At 43.5% G+C, this 20,527-nt stretch overlaps 2 protein-coding genes across 2 annotated transcripts in view; one reads left to right on the top strand and one right to left on the bottom strand.

Moving 5' to 3' along the window:
- LOC308285432 (activator of basal transcription 1-like) overlaps window positions 1-18,476 on the bottom strand; it is a 144,703-nt gene extending 126,227 nt beyond the window's left edge. Inside the window, exon 1 of the mRNA XM_080726195.1 lies at window positions 18,464-18,476. The gene's annotated coding sequence lies outside the window, so the exon portion shown is untranslated. The remainder of the gene's footprint in view (window positions 1-18,463) is intronic.
- LOC308285272 (uncharacterized protein) overlaps window positions 1-20,527 on the top strand; it is a gene marked incomplete at its 5' end in the record, with an annotated part of 59,138 nt that overhangs the window by 1,169 nt on the left and 37,442 nt on the right. Inside the window, 3 exons of the mRNA XM_080725988.1 lie at window positions 129-434; window positions 1,689-1,985; window positions 10,911-11,216. Of these exons, the coding sequence (XP_080582114.1) occupies window positions 129-434; window positions 1,689-1,985; window positions 10,911-11,216 (909 nt within the window). The remainder of the gene's footprint in view (window positions 1-128; window positions 435-1,688; window positions 1,986-10,910; window positions 11,217-20,527) is intronic.

Below are 20,527 nucleotides of genomic sequence, written 5' to 3'. Positions count from 1 at the left end.
TTTCTCTCTCTCTCTCTCTCTCTCACTCTCTGTCTGTCTCTTTCTCCCCCCCCCCCCCCCCCCTCTTTCTCTCTCTCTCTCTCTCTCTCTCTCTCTCTCTCTCTCTCTCTCTCTCTCTCTCTCTCCAGAGTCAGTGAGGTTGGTGAATGGGACTATTGAGTGTTCAGGCAGAGTGGAGGTGAAGTCTGATCAGTCGTGGCTCTCAGTGTGTGAAGGTGACTTTGACCAGCAGGATGCAGAGGTGGCCTGTAGGGAGCTTGGCTGTAGGGCTCCTTCAGTCCTCCAGGGGGCGCTCTATGGAGAAGGGAAGGCTCCCATGTGGACCAAAGAGTTCCAGTGTGAAGGCAGTGAGTCTGTTCTCCTGGACTGTAGAACCTCAGACTCAACTAGAAACACCTGCTCACCTGACAAGACTGTTGGACTCACCTGCTCAGGTAAAAGACAAACTACACTTTATTGATTATTAGTTTACAGTCAAAGTAATAAGACTTTTTGAACCACTTCAAACCTGTAGTCTCAAGGCTGCCGGCTGCAAAAGCAATGAAATCATAGAAGCGAAGAAGGGGACACATGCAAGAGTAACTAGTAATGTTAGTAAGTTAGTAACTAGTAAGTAGCTGGGCCATCACGGTCGGGATGAATAAATGAATTAATAGACCAGTCATTATGGGGGTCTATTGGTGGGGCGGCATAGCTCAGGGGTAGAGAAACTGGTATTAGAGCACGAAGGGTATAAATCCCGTAGGGTTCCCAGTTCGAATCCGGGCTCCCCCTGAGTTAATGTCGAAGGGTCCTTGGGCAAGACTCTGAACCCCTAATTGCCTCCGGTGAGTAGGTTGGTGCCTTGCATGGCTTCCTCCGCCACCGGTGTATGAATGTGTGTGTGAATGGGTGAATGTAATGCACAATCTATGTAAAGCGCTTTGGATTAAAAGCGCTATATAAATTTACCATTTACCATTTATTATAATAGTGTCCCCAATAGTGAGGGGTATGAATTCAATTTAAAGTCAGACAAGGTTTCAGTCTGTTTCATATTAAACATTATTTTTTTGCCATCATTCTTTGCCTGCATGCCCATTTGTTTGGTGGAAAAAAGAAGAAAGAAAAAGTAGTGTTGATGTAGCTAGCTATTTTTGTCCTGTAGCTTGTAGTGTAACTTGTTACCCCCCCTCCCCTTGTTTGTGCGTGTCTCCCACGTTCAGCCCACCCTTGGATTTAGTACTTCCAGCGCACCAGATCTACAAGCTTGTATTGTGAGGAGTTGTGAGCTTACAGATGGTCTATTTTAGCAGACAGTTAACCCTAGAATAGAGACAGGAGAGTTCTTAATGTTTATTCTATAAGCCCTATTCACGGCCCGCCCACTCAGCATCCCCTCGGTGCTGAAGTCACGTTTTGAAGGGGAAAAACTACTAATATCCCATAGAGTTAACACAGAAATCGCAAATTTAACGCAATTTCCGAATAGTACAGTATAAAATACGGCTAGCATGATCAAGAACACAAGATAGTAAAAGGCACAAAGCGTTATAATTTACTTTACCGTTCAAAATAATGATTTGTTGGCTTTAAGTCCAGCCATTTCTGTGATATTTTACCCTTCTAAACTGACGTCAGCACCAGGAAGTTGCTGAGAAATTTGCTGAGTGGGCGGGCCGTGAATAGGGCTTATTGTCTGTGTACAGAGCCTGATGATGTCAGGTTGGTGGGAGGAGCCAGCAACTGTACTGGTAGACTGGAGATGAAACACCAGAGAGAATGGAGAACAGTGCGTCCTGATTGGTGGAACCAGAAGTCATCATCTGTAGTGTGCAGACAGCTGGGCTGTGGCTCTGCTGTTTCTACAGAGAGGAGATGTTGTTCTACAGATCAACCTACATGGTTGATTAGATCTAACTGTGTTGGATCTGAATCTTCACTGAGGGAGTGTGGAATAATGCAGTCTAGTTATTCCTCCTTCAGTCTGGGGCTGATCTGTTCAGGTAACAAACAATGACACTAATCTATACTGTCTGTCTGTCTGTCTGTCTGTCTGTCTGTCTGTCTGTCTCTCTCTCTCTGTGTGTGTGTGTGTGTGTGTGTGTGTGTGTGTGTGTGTGTGTGCACGCGTTCCTGCGCTCCTGAAATGACTGATTATTTCTATGTAAAAGCTGTCATATAACACCTCATCCAAGCAAGCGACGCAACGTGACACGATGTCCCGCAAAGTACTGTCCAACATATGGAGCATCGGCCATTGCGTATTGCGACGTACCAATCTGAACCAATCAAATAAATACATAATAATATAAAGTGTTTGGGGGGGGGGGGGGGGGGGACATGGTCATTTACCTTTATGGATGTCGCTGTGAAACCTCGCTCAAATAGAGGCTCCGTGAACAAAAACAGGAGGGGTGGACAACGTCGCGGCACGACGCGTTGTTGCTCACGGTAGGTCTGGACGTCCTCATTGAAACAAATGTATTTTAATGAGATTTCATCGCTCATGACGCGTCGCTCGCGTTGCATCGCGGGCAGTGCGGATGAGCTGTAACATGCAAGTCAATGGGTGAGAAGCAGATGGATTATTTCTACGGTAAAAAGCTGTCACATAACATGCAAGTCAATGGGTGAGACGAGCTCTGACTGCCAAGGTGTGAGGACGTGTTTCTCTTGAGCTCCTGAACCTGTGCATAAAGCCTGGATAAAGCCTGGATTTCTTTCAACTCTTCTCATAAAGACCCAAAGGAATATTACCAAGGATTATACCAAGGATTATACCAAGGACAACAAGGACATCAAGGATTTAAAAACAACCTTTCACCTCACATTGGACATTTGGAGTTAAAATCTGTCATTTTACCTGAAAAGACCCACAAAGGACTTAACACAGGATTTAAGGACTGCTTTCTTCACCGGGGAAAAGCTAAACCGATAACCTAAGTAAGTACCACAGGTTTAAGGCACAATACAGAATCTAAAATCATTAAAGTGTAGTAATATAGAAATAGTAGGAAATTGTAAACAGTTTAGCTACTTAAAATATATACTGTACCAAGCATAGAACTGAGTGTAGAAACATAGAGCTGAGCATCAAGAGAAGGGAGGGGCACAATAGGTGTGATAAGCTAGGCGTGGAGCAGAGTAGGTGTTAAAAGCTAGACGTGACCAGGTGTGAAGGTACTTAAGCCTTAACAATGGAGTCAGAACTAAGCAGAAACCACCTTACAGATGCAAATACAGACCTATCTGACCGCACCACACCCACCAAAATTGATTATCCAGACCATGTCAAAACCTCAGATGAAAGAGAGCTCTACAAAACAGAGATCCTATCAGAACAACCCGAAACACTATTTGCGGACTGTGACAAAATGGGGAAGATAACGAACCTCATATTTTTGACAAACAACCACATGGCATGGCACCAAGCCACACTTGACCAATATGAAAATGTCACTACGTCAGGCAACTCCTACGGGAAGAAAATAGACATAGGCATAGACGATAAGAAAACCTCAGTAACTAAAGACAGGAAAGGTAGTGGTAAACTCAAACTGGAAGCCTTTTGAGGAGGACTTCTTCAAAATCAAAGAAAGGGCACAGACAAAGAAGCTCATAAAAATTGATAAACAAAACAAATCCCTCGCCACAGAGCCTAACTGGCCTGTTGAGATGAAGGAGATGAGAGACAAAATCAGTCAACTTGAGTCCTGGCAAGTGAAGATTGAAGAGGAAGTGAGACAAACCAGGCCTAACTTAAAAGACAGAGACACAGATATGGAGAAAAACCTGACCACTATAACCAAGAAAATAGAGGAGAGATCAGCACAGGAGAGAAGACAGCTCAAAGATGAGGTCAAAAGATGTGAGGAAAACTCAGCACAGGAAAGAAGACAGATCAGGGAAGAGTTTGTAAAACTCAAAGAGAGCTTCGCACAGGAGAAAGGACAGTTTGAAGATCAAGTGAGAAAGCTCAGAGCTGAGGTAAGAGAGCTGACCCAAAAGCTAGATGAATCAAGAATCCAGATCAGGGACCAACACGATAGTATAGTGGAAACAGAACAGGAGACAGAAACCCCCAACTCCCCAGAAACCACAGTGGACCAAGAGTCTCAGTCCCAAGAAGACTATGTCCCCCCCTACCAGCTCGAACACAGAGCCCATCGAAAACAACCTAAGGCAAGGTCCTCAAATTGTACTTCTAATGGACTCAAACGGGAGATTCGTGGATGGAAAAAAGCTGTCTCCAAAACATAGAGTTTTGCAAGAAAGGTGTTCAAACACTAAACAGGCCTTGGAGTGGCTTACGGAGGGAAACCTGGGGTCTCCGAGCCACATCATCTTCCACACAGGAACAAACAACCTGGGGACGCAGAATGGACGTCAGGTGGTGCAGGCTGTCACAAAAGTGATAAACAAGGCCATCTCAACGTTCCCAAATGCAAAGATAAACATCTCTGCACTGCTACCCAGATGGGACATCCCCGATGAAGACATCCACAGAATCAACGTAGAGATCTCCCAAATCTGCGTTTTGAAGAAGAACGTGTTCTTCGCAGCCCACCCAAACCTAAAAAGGGAGAGCCTGTGGGACGATGTTCACATATATAAATCAGATGTCCCAGTCTTGGCAAAGAAACTGAAAGATGTAGCACTCGGACGGAGCCTGAGCACATCCCACAGGAGCAGCAGAGGGACCCACAACCCATCCAGCCAACCCAACGCACCCAGAAGACAGGCCAGAGGCCCCCAGCGTCCACCAAGGCACCACTCTTCCGCCTCCAGAAGCCACCTTTACACACCACAGGACACCCTCCCCACCTACATGGCCACCCCACACCTAATACACATACCAACACCCATGCACACACATGCATCACACCCCCCACAAACCAACCAACGCACCTACGCTCAGTCTGTAGGAACCTACACGAGGGAACTAATGCTCCAGATTCTGGACGAGGTGCTCGCACGTGAAGACCAGGCCAACAATGGATATTAACACCATCATGGATTATAACACCAAAATGGAATACAAGTCCCTCACCATCTCAACTTGGAATATACAAGGACTGAGGTCAGCTACCTTTGGTACCCAGACTTCATTAAAGACCCAATGAAATGACTATTTTGGGTATTTTATTTTGAAGTTTCAGTTTGAAAAGGAAGCTGGTGTGTTTCTGAACCTATCCGAGGGGACCAGCCCTTCAGGCGATGGGATTTAAAATCTGAGTAATGGGAGTAATGGGAGCCAGCAATGGGAAACAAACAGGTGAATGTAATCAAAGGTTCATTTATATTCAAAAAGTCTATCTATGTCATCACTTTTTGAATTTCTGTTCACAGGAAGTAATTAAGAATGGCCTATTTAGGGACCTTTGATATAAATATACACAAAAATGGTTTATTTTCTTTTTTTTTTGGCATCTAGTGTTAGGTATGGCCATATTATCACTACAGATATGCTCTAAAAGTGTGAAAAACATGTATGTTTTTGATTTCACCCCGTCTTTAAAGAAATTGCGAACACAGATATCATTGTGCTACAAGAGACATGGCACAGAGGAGATGGCCCTACTGGTTGCCCAACAAACTACAGAGAGCTGGTGGTACCTTCCACAAAGCTGACAGGGGTCAAGCAAGGAAGAGACTCAGGAGGCATGCTTATATGGTTCAAAACAGAACTAACACACGCCATTAAGCAAATCAAAACTGGACCCTTTTTCATCTGGTTAGAAATCAACAAAAGCCTCACCTCAACTGAGAAAAATGTCTTCCTATGCGCTACCTACATACCGCCAATAGAATCCCCCTATTTTAAGGAGGATATGTTCTCCACATTAGAGGAGGACATCAGCCATTTCCAGGCCAGCGGTCAAATTATAGTTCGCGGTGACCTCAATGCAAGAACAGGACAAGCACCTGACATCCTCAACCCACAGGGAGACAAACACCTACCAGGAAGCATAAACATTCCACCCCCACTATGCCCCCCTAGACGTAACTATGACAAAGCAACAAACAAACTTGGATCACAAATCCTACAGCTCTGTCGTTCGCTGGGTCTGTATATAATGAATGGTAGGTTCCGAGGTGACTCGTACGGTAGATATACACACAGCTCCTCTAAAGGTAACAGTACAGTAGATTACTTCATCACTGACGTGAACATAGAGTCCCTCAGAGCGTTCACAGTCAATCAACTAACACCCCTGTCAGACCACAGCAAAATCACAGCCTATCTGAACAGATCACCCCTCAACAACGAAATGTCAAAACCAAACAAGCTACACAATATTAGACAACGTTACAAATGGAAGGAACAAAGTGCAGAATCTTTCCAGGAGGCGATTAAACAAAAACAAGTGCAATCACTATTAGACAAATTCCTAAAAATAACCTTCCTCGTCACACCTGTAAGTGTAAACGGGGCAGTAGAAAGCCTCAATAACATATTCGACCTTACAGCCTCATTAGCAAACCTAAAACCCTCTCAGAGGAAAACAAAGAACAAAGACAACACTGACAATTGGTATAACGACTGTAAAATCCTAAGGACAAGATTGAGACAAGATTTATCAAATCAAAAACACAGAGAGCCAGACAACCAAAATATACGCCTAGAATACTGTGAAACATTGAAACAGTATAAAAACACTGTAAGGAAGACAAAGGAACCAACATACTAGAAACCAGCTACAAGATATAGAGGACTCAATAACGACAAACAACTTCTGGGAAAATTGGAACAAACTAAACAGACAAAAACAGGATGAGCTACCCATCCAAAATGGAGACATATGGGTAAACCACTTCTCAAAACTCTTTGGCCCAATAGAGGAAAATGAAGAACAAAGGCAAATACAAGATAAACTAAAAAACCTAGAGTCAATCATAAAAGACTACCAAAACCCACTAGACTCACCAATTACACTGAACGAATTACAAGACAAGATAAAAATACTCAAACCCAAGAAGGCATGTGGTACAGACGGTATCTTAAATTAAATGATAAAATACACAGACCCCAAATTCCAATTGGGCTATATTAAAACTCCTTAATATTGTCCTTGGCTCGGGGACTTTCCCCAGCATTTGGAACCAAGGACTACTAACACCACTCCACAAAAGTGGAGACAAATCCGACCCAAATAACTACAGAGGTATTTGTGTAAACAGCAACGTCGGAAAACTCCTCTGCATGATAATTAATCAGAGAATCTTACATTTCCTCACAGAGAAGAATGTCCTGAGCAAATCACAGATTGGCTTCCTACCAAACTATCGTACAACAGACCACATCTTCACCCTCAACACTCTAATCGACAACCAAATAAACAAAAACAAAAGTAAAATTTTCTCCTGTTTTGTCGACTTCAAAAAAGCATTTGACTCAATTTGGCACAAAGGCCTACTGTACAAACTGCTAGAAAGTGGCATTGGGGGAAAAACCTATGACATCATAAAATCAATGTACACAAACAACACCTGTGCTGTTAGGATTGGGAAACAACATACAGACTTCTTTCATCAAAGCAGAGGATTTAGACAGGGATGCAGCCTGAGTCCAACCCTCTTTAACATATACATCAACGAATTGGCAAAAACACTAGAACAGTCAACAACACCAGGCATCCCTCTAGCAGACACAGAAGTCAAATGTCTACTATTCGCAGATGATCTGGTGTTACTGTCTCCCACCAAAGAAGGATTACAGCGGCAGCTTGACCTCCTGCACAAATTCTCACATAAGTGGGCCCTAGCCAAGACAAAAATCATCAAAAGGAATGTTAAGCTAGATATCCCAATACAAATCTGGCTAAAGATACTAGACTCCGTTATAGAACCCATCTCCCTCTATGGCTGCGAGATCTGGGGTCCCCTTGCCAACCAAGAATTTGAAAAATGGGACAAACACCAAACTGAGACTCTGCATGCAGAACTCTGCAAATCTATACTCCACACCCAACGGAAAACAACAAACAATGCTTGCAGGGCAGAATTAGGACAATACCCACTCATTATAAAAGTAAAAAAGAGAGCACTTAAATTCTATAATCACCTAAAAGAAAGCAACCCAGACACGCTCCATAACATAGCCCTCAACCATAGTGAAAACCTACATGGTTGCCCCCTCAGTCAGCTGGCCCAGGGACTCTGTGCCCAAACAGAACCCCAACTACCAAACGGGAAACACTCTGCAAACCAGATTATAAGAAAACAAAAAGAAAGCTACCTTAACATACTGGAAAGAGACAACCCAAAGCCAAAGCAAAATGGAATGCTATCTGGCACTAAAAAGAGAATATACGTTAGCAGAATATCTGAGCACAGTAAAAGACCCAAAACTTAGGAAAGCCTTGACTAGGTACAGACTCAGCGAACACAGCCTTGCAATAGAGAAAGGAAGGCACAGACAGACCCCACTCCCAAGGGAAGATAGGCTATGTACACACTGCACACAAAATGTGGTAGAAACAGAGCTACACTTTCTAACCACCTGCCCACTATACCAAGACATTAGAGACGCATACTTCCCACAGATTACACACACCCGAAGTGAGTTTGAAAACTCGACCAATGATGAAAAACTCCCATATCTACTGGGAGAAATACAACAATGTGCAAACACAGCAGCAAGATTTGTGAACTGTTGTGACAAAAGAAGGCTAGAAACACAACCACCATAAGGACTACAAACCATGGATTGACATCTAGACCTACTGCACATACAGTATGAAACAGAGCTGATACCTTTAAATGCATTTTGAGGAAAATAAATGCTGCTATTTGTACCCTGTATATAAAATGTCACAATGCGACATAGCTCTGTTTACTCAATGCTATACCCCCTCCAACTGTATATATGTTCCCCATTTAAACGTATGTTTTCTCATGTCAATAAAGCTCCTTTGAATTGAAAATTGAGAAGCAGAACTCCTTGCTAACGTGCTATTGGACAAGGACGGTGTGGGAGGGGCTTAGCAAAGGGTCAATCAGTGTTCAATAAAGTATTCAAAGATTTTCACTTATAATGTTCAAGAAATAATAGATCTACAAGCTCATAATATGAGCTTGAATGAGTATTATACAACAGAAGCAATCTGATTGGTTGAATTAGCTGTCTACCCGTGCCCCTCTCTCTCTCTCTCTCTCTCTCTCTCTCTCTCTCTCTCTGGGCCGGTTCTAGGGTTCAGGTGGCCCTAAGCAAGATTATTTTAGGTGGCCCCCCACAGACGGACGCGCGCACTTATTAACTGTCTTTGAATCGCCAAAACCAAAGTTATAAATAATAAAGTCTTCTTCTATCTAATAGAACATGTGGTGTCTGTTGTTAGCACTCAAGCATGTATCTACTAACTACACACATAGGGTTGCCAACTCCCAGAGATTCAATTACGGGATACATCCTGGCCGCCCACCTTGCGGGCGGCCGAAAAAAATGTGGGTTTTGAGGGGCGGTCAAAACCCCAGAAATGCATAGGAATCTGCATTTTGGCACAGATCAGACAGTTCTACCTATAACACACAATAAAGTTTACAATGGAGGTAAAACATTATTAGATCATTCTCTCTGGTTAGTTAAAAGCTGTTAAAACAGAAACATGTAGGCCTATGCTCTAATGAAAAACATTTCAAAACCAAGATATAACTATTATAATACATATCTATTTCTAGACACCGTTTCATTTGTCCAAAAACATGAGTGTAATGTTATAACAAGAAAAAACAACTATAGAGAAACGAAGCCATGTCGTCATTTGTGCGCAATGTCGCCCTCTAGGGGGTTCATGCTGGTATTGTTTTGTATTCAAATCGCCATTGGGGAATCTGCGATAGCCGCATATAAGGACTGTGTTAAAAAAATAAACACACCATGTGCGCGTTTCTGTCAGCGGGGGGGTTCTGCATAGTTTATGATATTCATTCATATCTGATATAGCCTGTTGTAACTCGTTTCTAGCGTTTATTGTGTTACTCTTTGGGTAAATCTGTACATTTCCACCTTAGTCGATGCTTCATATCCATTTGGGTCAATCCGAGAGCATGGTGTGTTTATATTTTTAACACAGTTCTTATATGCGGTGATCGCAAATTCCCCAATGGCGATTTGAATACAAAACAATACCAGCATGAACCCCGTAGAGGGCGACATTTCACGCCATTTCACGGAAGTGACATCACACTTCGCTACTGAATTGATTTGAATCAGATTCATACAAAACACCACACACCTTCATCCTGTGTTCTTTTGGTCTCAAATTGCAACTTGTAGGCCTATTCAACTCTACAGTATGTGGCATATTTTCAATTCTGTTGTGTCTTGTGTGAGATCTTAATTTCATTGCACATTAAAATAATATTAGTTTTTGGATAGGGCAGGAGTGGGCAACTTAGATGATGGAGAGGGCCACTATATTTCACAATCACTCCAGAGGGCCACAATGCATATTGTAAAAAAAAAAATAGATCTACAAGCATTGCGATGATCCATTATTTTCTTCTTTTAAAAAAAAAATTGGAATCCTATATTCTTTTTAGCTATTTTTTTAACTGGAATCCTGAAAAGTAACATTATTATTTAATTTCAAATATATTTATATGTTCGTATGTTAACTTTATGAAATGCAAATACATTGACAAAAAAGACTATAGCACTGGTCATTATGCTACTACTATAGACTGAAGTAATTAAAGTGGGTAACAGCTGAAATCAATAATATATCAGTATTCAGATATTAACCTGCGGGTCTTGGCCACATGTCGAGAGGGCCACTTCACACTCACTCCACAATGCATATATAGCTGATCTACAAGCTCAAAACGCGTTGCAGTCTTCTCCCTGTGATGTGCCCCCCTTATGGTTGTGGCCCTAAGCGACCGCTTATGTTGCTTATGCCAGGAACCGGTCTCTCTCTCTCCAGAGTCAGTGAGGTTGGTGAATGGTCCTGGTTGGTGTTCAGGCAGAGTGGAGGTGAAGTCTGATCAGTCGTGGCTCTCAATGTGTGAAGGTGACTTTGACCAGCAGGATGCAGAGGTGGTCTGTAGGGAGCTTGGCTGTGGGGCTCCTTCAGTGCTCCAGGGGGCGCTCTATGGAGAAGGGAAGGCTCCCATGTGGACCAAAGAGTTCCAGTGTGATGGCAGTGAGTCTGTTCTCCTGGACTGTAGAACCTCAGACTCAACTAGAAACACCTGCTCACCTGACAAGACTGTTGGACTCACCTGCTCAGGTAAAAGACAAACTACACTTTATTGATTATTAGTTTACAGTCAAAGTAATATGACTTTTTGAACCACTTCAAACCTATAGTTCACTGTATTCCCAAGGCTGTATACCAGGCCCACTCCAGTGAGCCAGTGAGACGCGCCCCCTGCATACTTCCGTACATGGAACACACATGCTTATAGTGATGGGCAATCCCGTTCATTTCTGTCACGTTCATGGTAATGATCCGTTCAAACAATTTGTTCACGTTCACCGTTCATAGCGCGATCGTCCCTTGAAAAACATTATCGTGGGAGCATTTTTGTTACGCCGCCTCCCGTCCTGTATAACATGGGCTATTAGGGCGAAGGGAAAGGGGGTATGAACGAAAGCATGAACGTAACAGTTTAAGGAAATGAACGGATCGTTCACGATTCAGTCTTTGGGATCACTCATGAACAACACATCACTAACGTGCGACCCCACACAACAGCACAGCAACAGATACTGTATGCAGTGAGCATGGCTACCCCTGGTACTAAAAAGAGACGAAAGTTTGATGTTAACTTGTGTTAAATGAGAGAAAGCACTTTAATATTGATCCTGGACAAATCTGATATTGAAAAAAACTGAAGAAGGAACTGATGGCCGCTGACAATACAAGAATACGTCTAACTGGAGGAGGGAGAAAGAAAGAAACAGAGGACATGGAGGCACGAGTTTCAGAGTGTCAAGAAAAACGATACAAAACAAAGCCAAGGATATCTACACAACAGTGAGTGATACTGACAACAAGCCATTTGTGGCCAGTAATGGTTGGCTACAAAAGTTCCTGCAGCGCAGGCATGTCACTGAGACGACGCATGGACCAGAAAGACCCAGATAAACTCACTGAGAAACTGGTTTCCGTTGTTGAATACGTGGACAAGGCTGTCACCTCTAAAGGCATTTTAGATGGAATAAGGACATTATTGCAATGGACGAGACTGCAGTTTGGTTCGATATGGTGTCTCCCACTACCATTGATGCTTGTTGTGTATTTTGAGGCAAATTAGACTGAAAATGAGAGTGTGAATCCATGTATATTTCTAAGTCCTTTCTGGAGAAGAAGTGGTCGAGAAAACTCAGAGGCAGGCAAATGTGGAGGTTCTTCCGTGGATTTATTTCAAAGATGGGTTCCCAGAGTGGAGCCCTCGCTCAAGCAGCCTGTCGGCTTGCCCAAGTAGCTCATAATGACAGCATCTTACAACACATATTTAATCTCAGTCCATACATGTAAAACAGGGTGGGTCAGTCTGGTCACCAGTTGCTCACTGGAGGTGTCGGTTCCTCTCAGACTGCCTAAATAGATCAAATCAACATAGTCCATTGTCTTAAGAAAGCCCTGCATAGTAAGTAGGTTTACCAAACACTGTTAAACAAAAGAGGTGTTATCTGAGCCTCTCTAGCAGAAGACCAATGAATTCACGTTGGTTCTCACAGACATACTGTCTCCATAGTAGAGTGACAACATATGACATAAGAAATATTGGGTAATTAATATTGCCAGATTCACATCATATTCCCCTCTTCGAAACATGAATAACATGTTTCGAAACCAACAAAATAACTGCACAATGATAGGTTACAGTTCTACATACATACATTGTGTCACAAGTGATTTACATCATTTCACACTTAAACAAATACAATTGTTGATAAAATAGCCTTCTTTCACTCCCCAATTCTAAAATAATAATTCACAAATCAGTCAACCCGAATTTGTACTTGGCATGCTTATGTTATGATTTTTACCATAACAATACCAACTGGCTCATCTTGTTTGCCCTGAAATTATGAAAAAGCTTTCTTCAGCTTCCTATCCTAAAACCCCAATTTTGGATATATGAGATAACATATCTGTTTGTTACTTTAAAAACTCTGTTTCCCAAGATAAACGCCTATTACAAGAGTAACTAGGAAACTTAACACACTAGTGACTAAGCTATTATTCATTATTTGAAATACCAGAGTTTAATCCATAAGAAACTAATAATCGTCACAATCATGGCAAATATACCTCAGTTGACACAGTCGTTCAAATTACATCATTTAGTTACATAATCAAACATTCCTCTTATGTCAACATTCCCACTAATTAGTCATCATGATAATTTGTTTAGCTAAAAATCAACAACACATAAACTTCAACAAATGAAATGTTGAATAAACACACATTTGAACTGATTCACCTTTGAATTCTTCTTCATTATGATGCTTCTCTCGCAAAATCAATGTTCTCACCTAAGCAGTGGTGAGTAGGCCCACACTGTGTCCTCTGTAAACTGCAAGCAGGTCCATGGCTGAACCCCTCTTGATACTGCTGCTGTCCAATTGTCCTCGAAAGGTTTTACTGTAGTCTGATCTCCTCTCCCCTCTTGCGGTGGACCAGAAATGGTTCGCTGCATCGATTTACCCTTTTTTTCGTCACAGCGGTGTTGCCGTGAGGTAGAAACGTAGTCATCACAGGAGTTGAATGCTGCGAGGTTGAATTCTTATAGATGTGTTGAAAAGCAGCTGTTGCTGATCTCCATGTCTCGTCGCTGCGCTGCGGAGGCCTACTGCGAAAGCCGCTCCGTCGCCGCGTCGGTCCTCTCCGTTGCCGTCCCTGCTGCCATGGTAGCCTGCGGCGTCCCGCTGACCAGTAGGAAGACAGGTCTCTGGTCCTCGGTCTGTTCCAGTCGTCACCTCAGTTGTCGTGGTGGCCCCTCTTTGTATCGATCCAAAAAGAAGTCATCTCAAGGCAAAAAAGTGGAAAAAGAAAGAAAAATACACAGACTCCGCACTCACGGAACTAAGGCTGTCCCCCTGAGTTCTTCTGCCTGGAGTGGACATCATTCACCCCAACACAACCGGGATTTCGGCACCAATATGTTGTGTATTTTGAGGCAAATTAGACTGAAAATGAGAGTGTGAATCCATGTATATTTCTAAGTCCTTTCTGGAGAAGAAGTGGTCGAGAAAACTCAGAGGCAGGCAAATGTGGAGGTTCTTCCGTGGATTTATTTCAAAGATGGGTTATTGGGTTCCCAGAGTGGAGCCCTCGCTCAAGCAGCCTGTCGGCTTGCCCAAGTAGCTCATAATGACAGCATCTTACAACACATATTTATACTCAGTCCATACATGTAAAACAGGGTGGGTCAGTCTGGTCATCAGTTGCTCACTGGAGGTGTCGGTTCCTCTCAGACTGCCTAAATAGATCAAATCAACATAGTCCATTGTCTTAAGAAAGCCCTGCATAGTAAGTAGGTTTACCAAACACTGTTAAACAAAAGAGGTGTTATCTGAGCCTCTCTAGCAGAAGACCAATGAATTCACGTTGGTTCTCACAGACATACTGTCTCCATAGTAGAGTGACAACATATGACATAAGAAATATTGGGTAATTAATATTGCCAGATTCACATCATGCTATAGGGGAAAGAGTGTGTACCTGAAAACAACGGGACACAAGAAAAGCCATCTTATCGTTGTCCTTGCTGCCAAGGCAGGGGGAAATCTAGCTTTTTGGACAGCCCATCATTTTGACTTAGGGTTAGGTTTAGGGTTTGGGTTAGGTTTAGGTTTAGGCATGGTGGTTAACATTCACCAGCGTTAAAAAAAGGTTCTATGTTCCCCAGGTTCTATGTTCCCCACTTACCCCACAAAAAGGTTCTATGTTCCCCACTTAGCCCCACAAAAAGGTTCTATGTTCCCCACTTAGCCCCACAAAAAGGTTCTATGTTCCCCAGGTTCTATGTTCCCCACTTACCCCACAAAAAGGTTCTATGTTCCCCACTTACCCCACAAAAAGGTTCTATGTTCCCCAGGTTCTATGTTCCCCACTTACCCCCACAAAAAGATTCTATGTTCCCCACTTAGCCCCACAAAAAGGTTCTATGTTCCCCACTTACCCCCACAAAAAGGTTCTATGTTCCCCACTTACCCCCACAAAAAGGTTCTATGTTCCCCACTTAGCCCCACAAAAAGGTTCTATGTTCCCCAGGTTCTATGTTCCCCACTTACCCCACAAAAAGGTTTTATGTTCCCCAGGTTCTATGTTCCCCACTTACCCCCACAAAAAGGTTCTATGTTCCCCACTTACCCCACAAAAAGGTTCTATGTTCCCCACTTACCCCCACAAAAAGGTTCTATGTTCCCCACTTACCCCCACAAAAAGGTTCTATGTTCCCCACTTAGCCCCACAAAAAAGGTTTTGATATAAAGTCTTGATATAAAGAGTCAACGACAGTAAAGCGTGAGTGTGTTCTTTTCTTGGAGTGAAGTTACCACAACTTCACTTTACAACCTGCTGCAGTTTTGTTAACTTCATTGATGTACCGTTATTTACAGAAGGAATTTTATTTTGTTTTGTTTTACAGTAAGCTGCTGTTATAGGCCTATTGATGGCAGTGTGATTCACAGCTCAGTTTTTCTATGTTCTCTCTCTCTCTCTCTCTCTCTCTCTCTCTCTCTCTCTCTCTCTCTCGCGCTCTCGTCTTATGTCTGCCTCGTTCTGTCTATTGATCACTGTTGCACTGTTTTGATGTTATTATTTTATTTACCTGTTTTTTGCTTGTTCGTGTCGCGTTGTCTTTTTATTCACTTTGTATGGAATCGTGCTGCTCGAACGCATCTTGGCTTTATAAATGTTTATTTAGCACCGGCCAGTGCTGTGTAGCGCACAGTAGTGTTAATTTTATGAGCCATATTTACATTTTTTGTCATTCTAAAGCTGGCCGCATAATTAACCGATAATCGGGCTATTTAATTACCCCCCCGACAATCGGGCTGCCTCCGACTGAAACGTGCCCGACTATCGGGCATAAATGTCTTCTAGCGTGAGGTCTCACGGATTCAATCTGAGCACCGCCGAGTGGCTCGGAGGGCGATCGGGACCAGCCCGACTCTTTTCAAACATGTTTGATATTTTTCTGGGATCCCTCGTCTGGAACAGCAGCGGGTGACCAAGAGAAAGACAGCTGCTGATCGACAGATCTCTCTCTCTCTCTTTTTCTCTCTCTCCATCTCTCCCTCCCTCCCTCTCTCTCTCACACACACATGTACAGGCGCGCGCACGCAGCCACGCACACACTTTTCATACCGTCCACATCCATCCGCCCAGGTTGTAGTCTATCATGATTGCTTGCGATGGGAATTAAAACTCAATACAGGTTTGTTTTATATCAGCAGAAATAGTCACTACCAGCATGGGAACAGCCAACAGCCCACGGGTGACTGACTGACTCGCTATATGTTGCTCTTGCAAGTACACGCCCACTGCCTGATCTACAAACCCTACAACGTAGCGTGGAGGGACACAGTTTGATCTTGGAAATCTACTGTTCCGTGCGCCACACAGTCATACGACTAATCATAAATCAGGCACCATGGCATGAGAAGCAGACCGCACGCAGACCAGTTTAGCAGCAGAGAGAGAGGGTATAAAAGTCAGAGAGAGGAACAGAGGCATGGATGGAAACGTGTCAAAGTGAACTCATCGTCAAAATGGGACACAAATTCCTTATTGAAGCGTTTTTTTTCCTCCATTGCGCGAAGCGATGCGATGGTGTGTTGTGTGGATAACACGTTAATGTGTTTGTGTGTGCGTGTGTGTGCGTGCGTGTGTGTGTGTTGCAAGGCGAAGCTCTCAGAACAGCCCCGTGACATTTTTATTCATTATATTATGTATTATTAATTGCATTGTTCAGGCCCGACTCAATCTGAATAGAATCCTGTAGCGTGCGGAGCGCCCGACTGTTCAAAACGGCAAGTGTGAGCCCGTTTAGATTATCTGGTCAGAGAATCAGAAAAAAATGATCCTGTAGTGTTTAATTCTACCCGATTCAGTCGGGCCCGATTATCTTGTAGTGTATTGCCAGCTTTAGTCCTAAGACTAAAACTATATTTAGTTTTTATCACATTTAGTCAACCTCATCCGGTTTTAGTCGACTAAAAGTCAAGACATTTTAGTTTTTATCTTAGTCCAAGACAAAGTTTAGTTTAGTCGACAAAAACATGACATTTTAGTCTAGTTTTAGTCAGGACAACTATTTTACCCCTTCACATTTTTTGTCTGCAGATAATATCTAATAATTTCCATCTAATCATAATTATTTCACATAGCATTTTCTCTCATCCTTTTGATGTAAAACACAATTTTAATGAAAATACAGTAGGCAACAATACAACACATGCTGGTTCTATCTATCTATCTATCTAGGTCGTCCTCAGACGAGCCCTCCATCGTTGTTTCCAGTCATCTCGGTTCTCCATACATCTGGCCAGCTCATTGGTGTTCTGTGTCCCTACGTCTTCCTTGAGTACGTCCACGTATGTTTTTGTGGGACGTCCTTGCGACCGGTGCCCATGTGTTGGCTCCCACAGTACCAATTTGCTGGCTGGAAGCTCCTGGTGTCTTTGGCAGTGTCCTGCTAGTCTCATTCTTCTGGTGGCAATTTTCTCGCTTACCTTTGGTATTCCCTCATACAGGCTCCTGTTGGTAACATGTGCACTCCTGTTGATGTTGAGTACTGCACGCAACATTCTAGTGTAGCACCCGTCTAGAGACTTCTGCAGGGTTGGCTTCAGGGTCCAGCATTCACTGCCATAGAGGAGAACAGACTCCACCGTTGCAAAGAAGAAGCTAAGTTTGATTTGGCGGGGGAGGTTAGAGTTCCATACACTGTTCATGCCGTTCAGGGCCCTCCACGCGAGTGCCTTCCTTACTTTAAGGTCTTTCTCAGTTGAGTCGACCCATGCGCCCAGGTACTTGAAGTCCTTGACTTCCTTCAACACAGCTCCTTCTGTTGTTGTCAGAGGTGAGTGATCATGTAGGTTATAGGTGATAACCTCAGTTTTCTTAACATTTAGCCTGAGACCAACTTTGGCACACTCTATCTCCACCCTGTTCAGGAGTTCTTGTGCTTGTTCCATGCTGTCGGAGAGCAGGCTGATGTCGTCCGCATAGTCCAGGTCTGTCAGAACTACTGCGGGATGCCGCCTTGACCTCCTTGGTGTTAGCGTGAAGCCAAGCTCTTGTTCTCGTCCCCCTATGGCTTTCCTGAGCGCATAATCTAGAACTATGATGAATAGGTAGGGGGCTAGGGTGTCTCCTTGCATTACACCAGCTCGGATGTCAAACACCTCACTGCTGCCATCCGGGGTCACCACTTTGGCCCTTGTTTTTGCGTACATGGTCTCGATAGCCCGGAGAATGTTGGGAGGGACATTGTAGGCCTCAAGGATCTTCACCATCTTGCTTCTGTGGATAGAATCAAAAGCTTTTTTGAAGTCAATGAAGCACAGTACAGCTGCTAGGTTGTCCTTTTTCACCTCCTCTATTAATCTCCTTAATGCCAGGATCTGTGCTACGGTTGTTCTCTCCTCTCGAAAACCATTTTGGTTCTCTCTCAGGTGAGGGTCGATGGCATGCCGTATCCTGTTCAGTATCATTCGGTTGAAGACCTTAGCAGTGATACATGTCAGGCTGATGCCTCTGTAGTTGTCTGGCTTTGAGAGGTCTCCAGCTTTAGGCACCGGGATGATGTTAGACAGAGACCATATTTCAGGTTGCTTGTTGTGCTGTAGAGCATTGTTGCAAAAGTCTAGGATGAGGTTGTCTAGGTCGCAGTTCTTCAAGACCTCTGGGGGTATGCCATCAGGCCCAGCACTTTTTCCCTCTCTCAGGGTGGATTTTGCCCTGGCGAGCTCGCTGGTTGTGAAGGGTCCATCGTCGATGTTCAGGCCCTGGAGGACTGTCGGTATATTTTCCTCCTCTCCCTCTTCCACTGATGTTCCCAGGAGCCTCTGGAAGTGGTCGAACCATGTTGCCACCCTCTCCTCTGGGCTGTGTCCCTCCACCTGGCCCTCCTTGGCCCTCTTCCGCCCTGTCATCTCATTTATTACCTTCCAGGCCTCCCCGTATTGCCTTTCACCTTGCGCTGCCTGCACTCTTCGCACACTTTCCATCACTTCCTCCCCTTTGATGGTGTCGTAGGTGCTGAAGAGAGACTGTTTGGCTTCGTTCAGTGTCTCGCGACCCTCCTCTGTTGGTTCACGCTCAAAGTTGAGTCGTGCTTCCTCCATCCTGCCTCGTGCTGCTACAACCTTCGGGTGTCTGGACCGTGGTGGTGCTCTTACTCTGTTCAGCACTGGCACGCAGTCTGGTCGCCTCCTCATTCACATGCTGGTTCTATAGAACCAATGTCTAGTTCAACCAACAACCAACTGATTCCAGTACAGTCCAACAAGACAAAAGAACCAATATCTAGTACAACCAACAGATCCCAGTACAGTACAGTACAATACAGTACCAGGGGTAGACAGTAAGGGACATTTGTCACTGGCCATCCAGGCCAGTGGATTTTCAAGATCACTGGCCCGGAACATTCGCCAAGTATTTTAAGTATATTCCCTAAAATAAAAATCCCCTTTAATATTTTCCCTGATAATAAACAAGCAAAAAGCAAAAGAGTGTTGCACTGTAAGAGTAGAAATAGCCAATCTACAAGCTCCCAAAGTTTTACGATAAGATGCGTTATGTGCTTGTAGATCGACTATTTTCATTCTGAGCAGATTCCATTCCAATTGGCCATTTTGACTGCCTATGAATTTTTGAGATTTGTATTCAATGCAATTGATCTGAGTAACTGATGAAGCAGTGCTGTGTGAATGTCTACAGCCTTTGCCACTGTTACCTCAAAATTGTTTGGGTCCCCAATAAAATGTTTTTGAGCGTTGTAACAACATTTGAGCTTAGATCGATTAGATCGACTATTTTTAAAATGTTTGCCTCTTTCTTATATTGGTTAATAATTTGGCTGATATTTGAACAGTTTTTATTGTATACAGTAGTTGATTACTTTTGATGCACTAATGGTCTTTTTTATTTTCTTTCTTGAGGTATTTAAAAGGTCTTAAGTCCTTCAATTGTAACTTCACTCTCATCTGGGGACCCCCAAAATCATTTTGGGACCTCTAAACAGTGATGGAGGACTTCTTAAAAAGTTTTAGATTAAGACAATTCGCATGCGTTGCGATGCAGCCGCGTGCCGTTCTGCATCGACGCAGTGATGTTACATAATTGTTACTTTTAGCCAACGTTTGTTTGTTGTTTTAAATTTCCTCCTGAAGGAACGTGGCCAAATCGTTAGCATGCTAGCGCTTTAGCCCCGTTCCTTTTGCCTTGGAGGAGAGGCATAAAATCATTACAGTCAGGCAGTTTTCAAAGCAGAGAATCCACCAATCATGCGGTTTACAACAGCTTGTACCGGGCGCTACTTTCTATCAATGCGTCGCCTCTCCACTCCAGTCCCT

This window comes from Nannobrachium achirus, assembly GCF_963921795.1.
Source record: "Nannobrachium achirus genome assembly, chromosome: 5".
NCBI lineage: Eukaryota > Metazoa > Chordata > Actinopteri > Myctophiformes > Myctophidae > Nannobrachium > Nannobrachium achirus.
The sequence above is the reverse complement of the archived record's forward strand: the minus strand, read 5'-3'. Positions and strand labels throughout refer to the sequence as shown.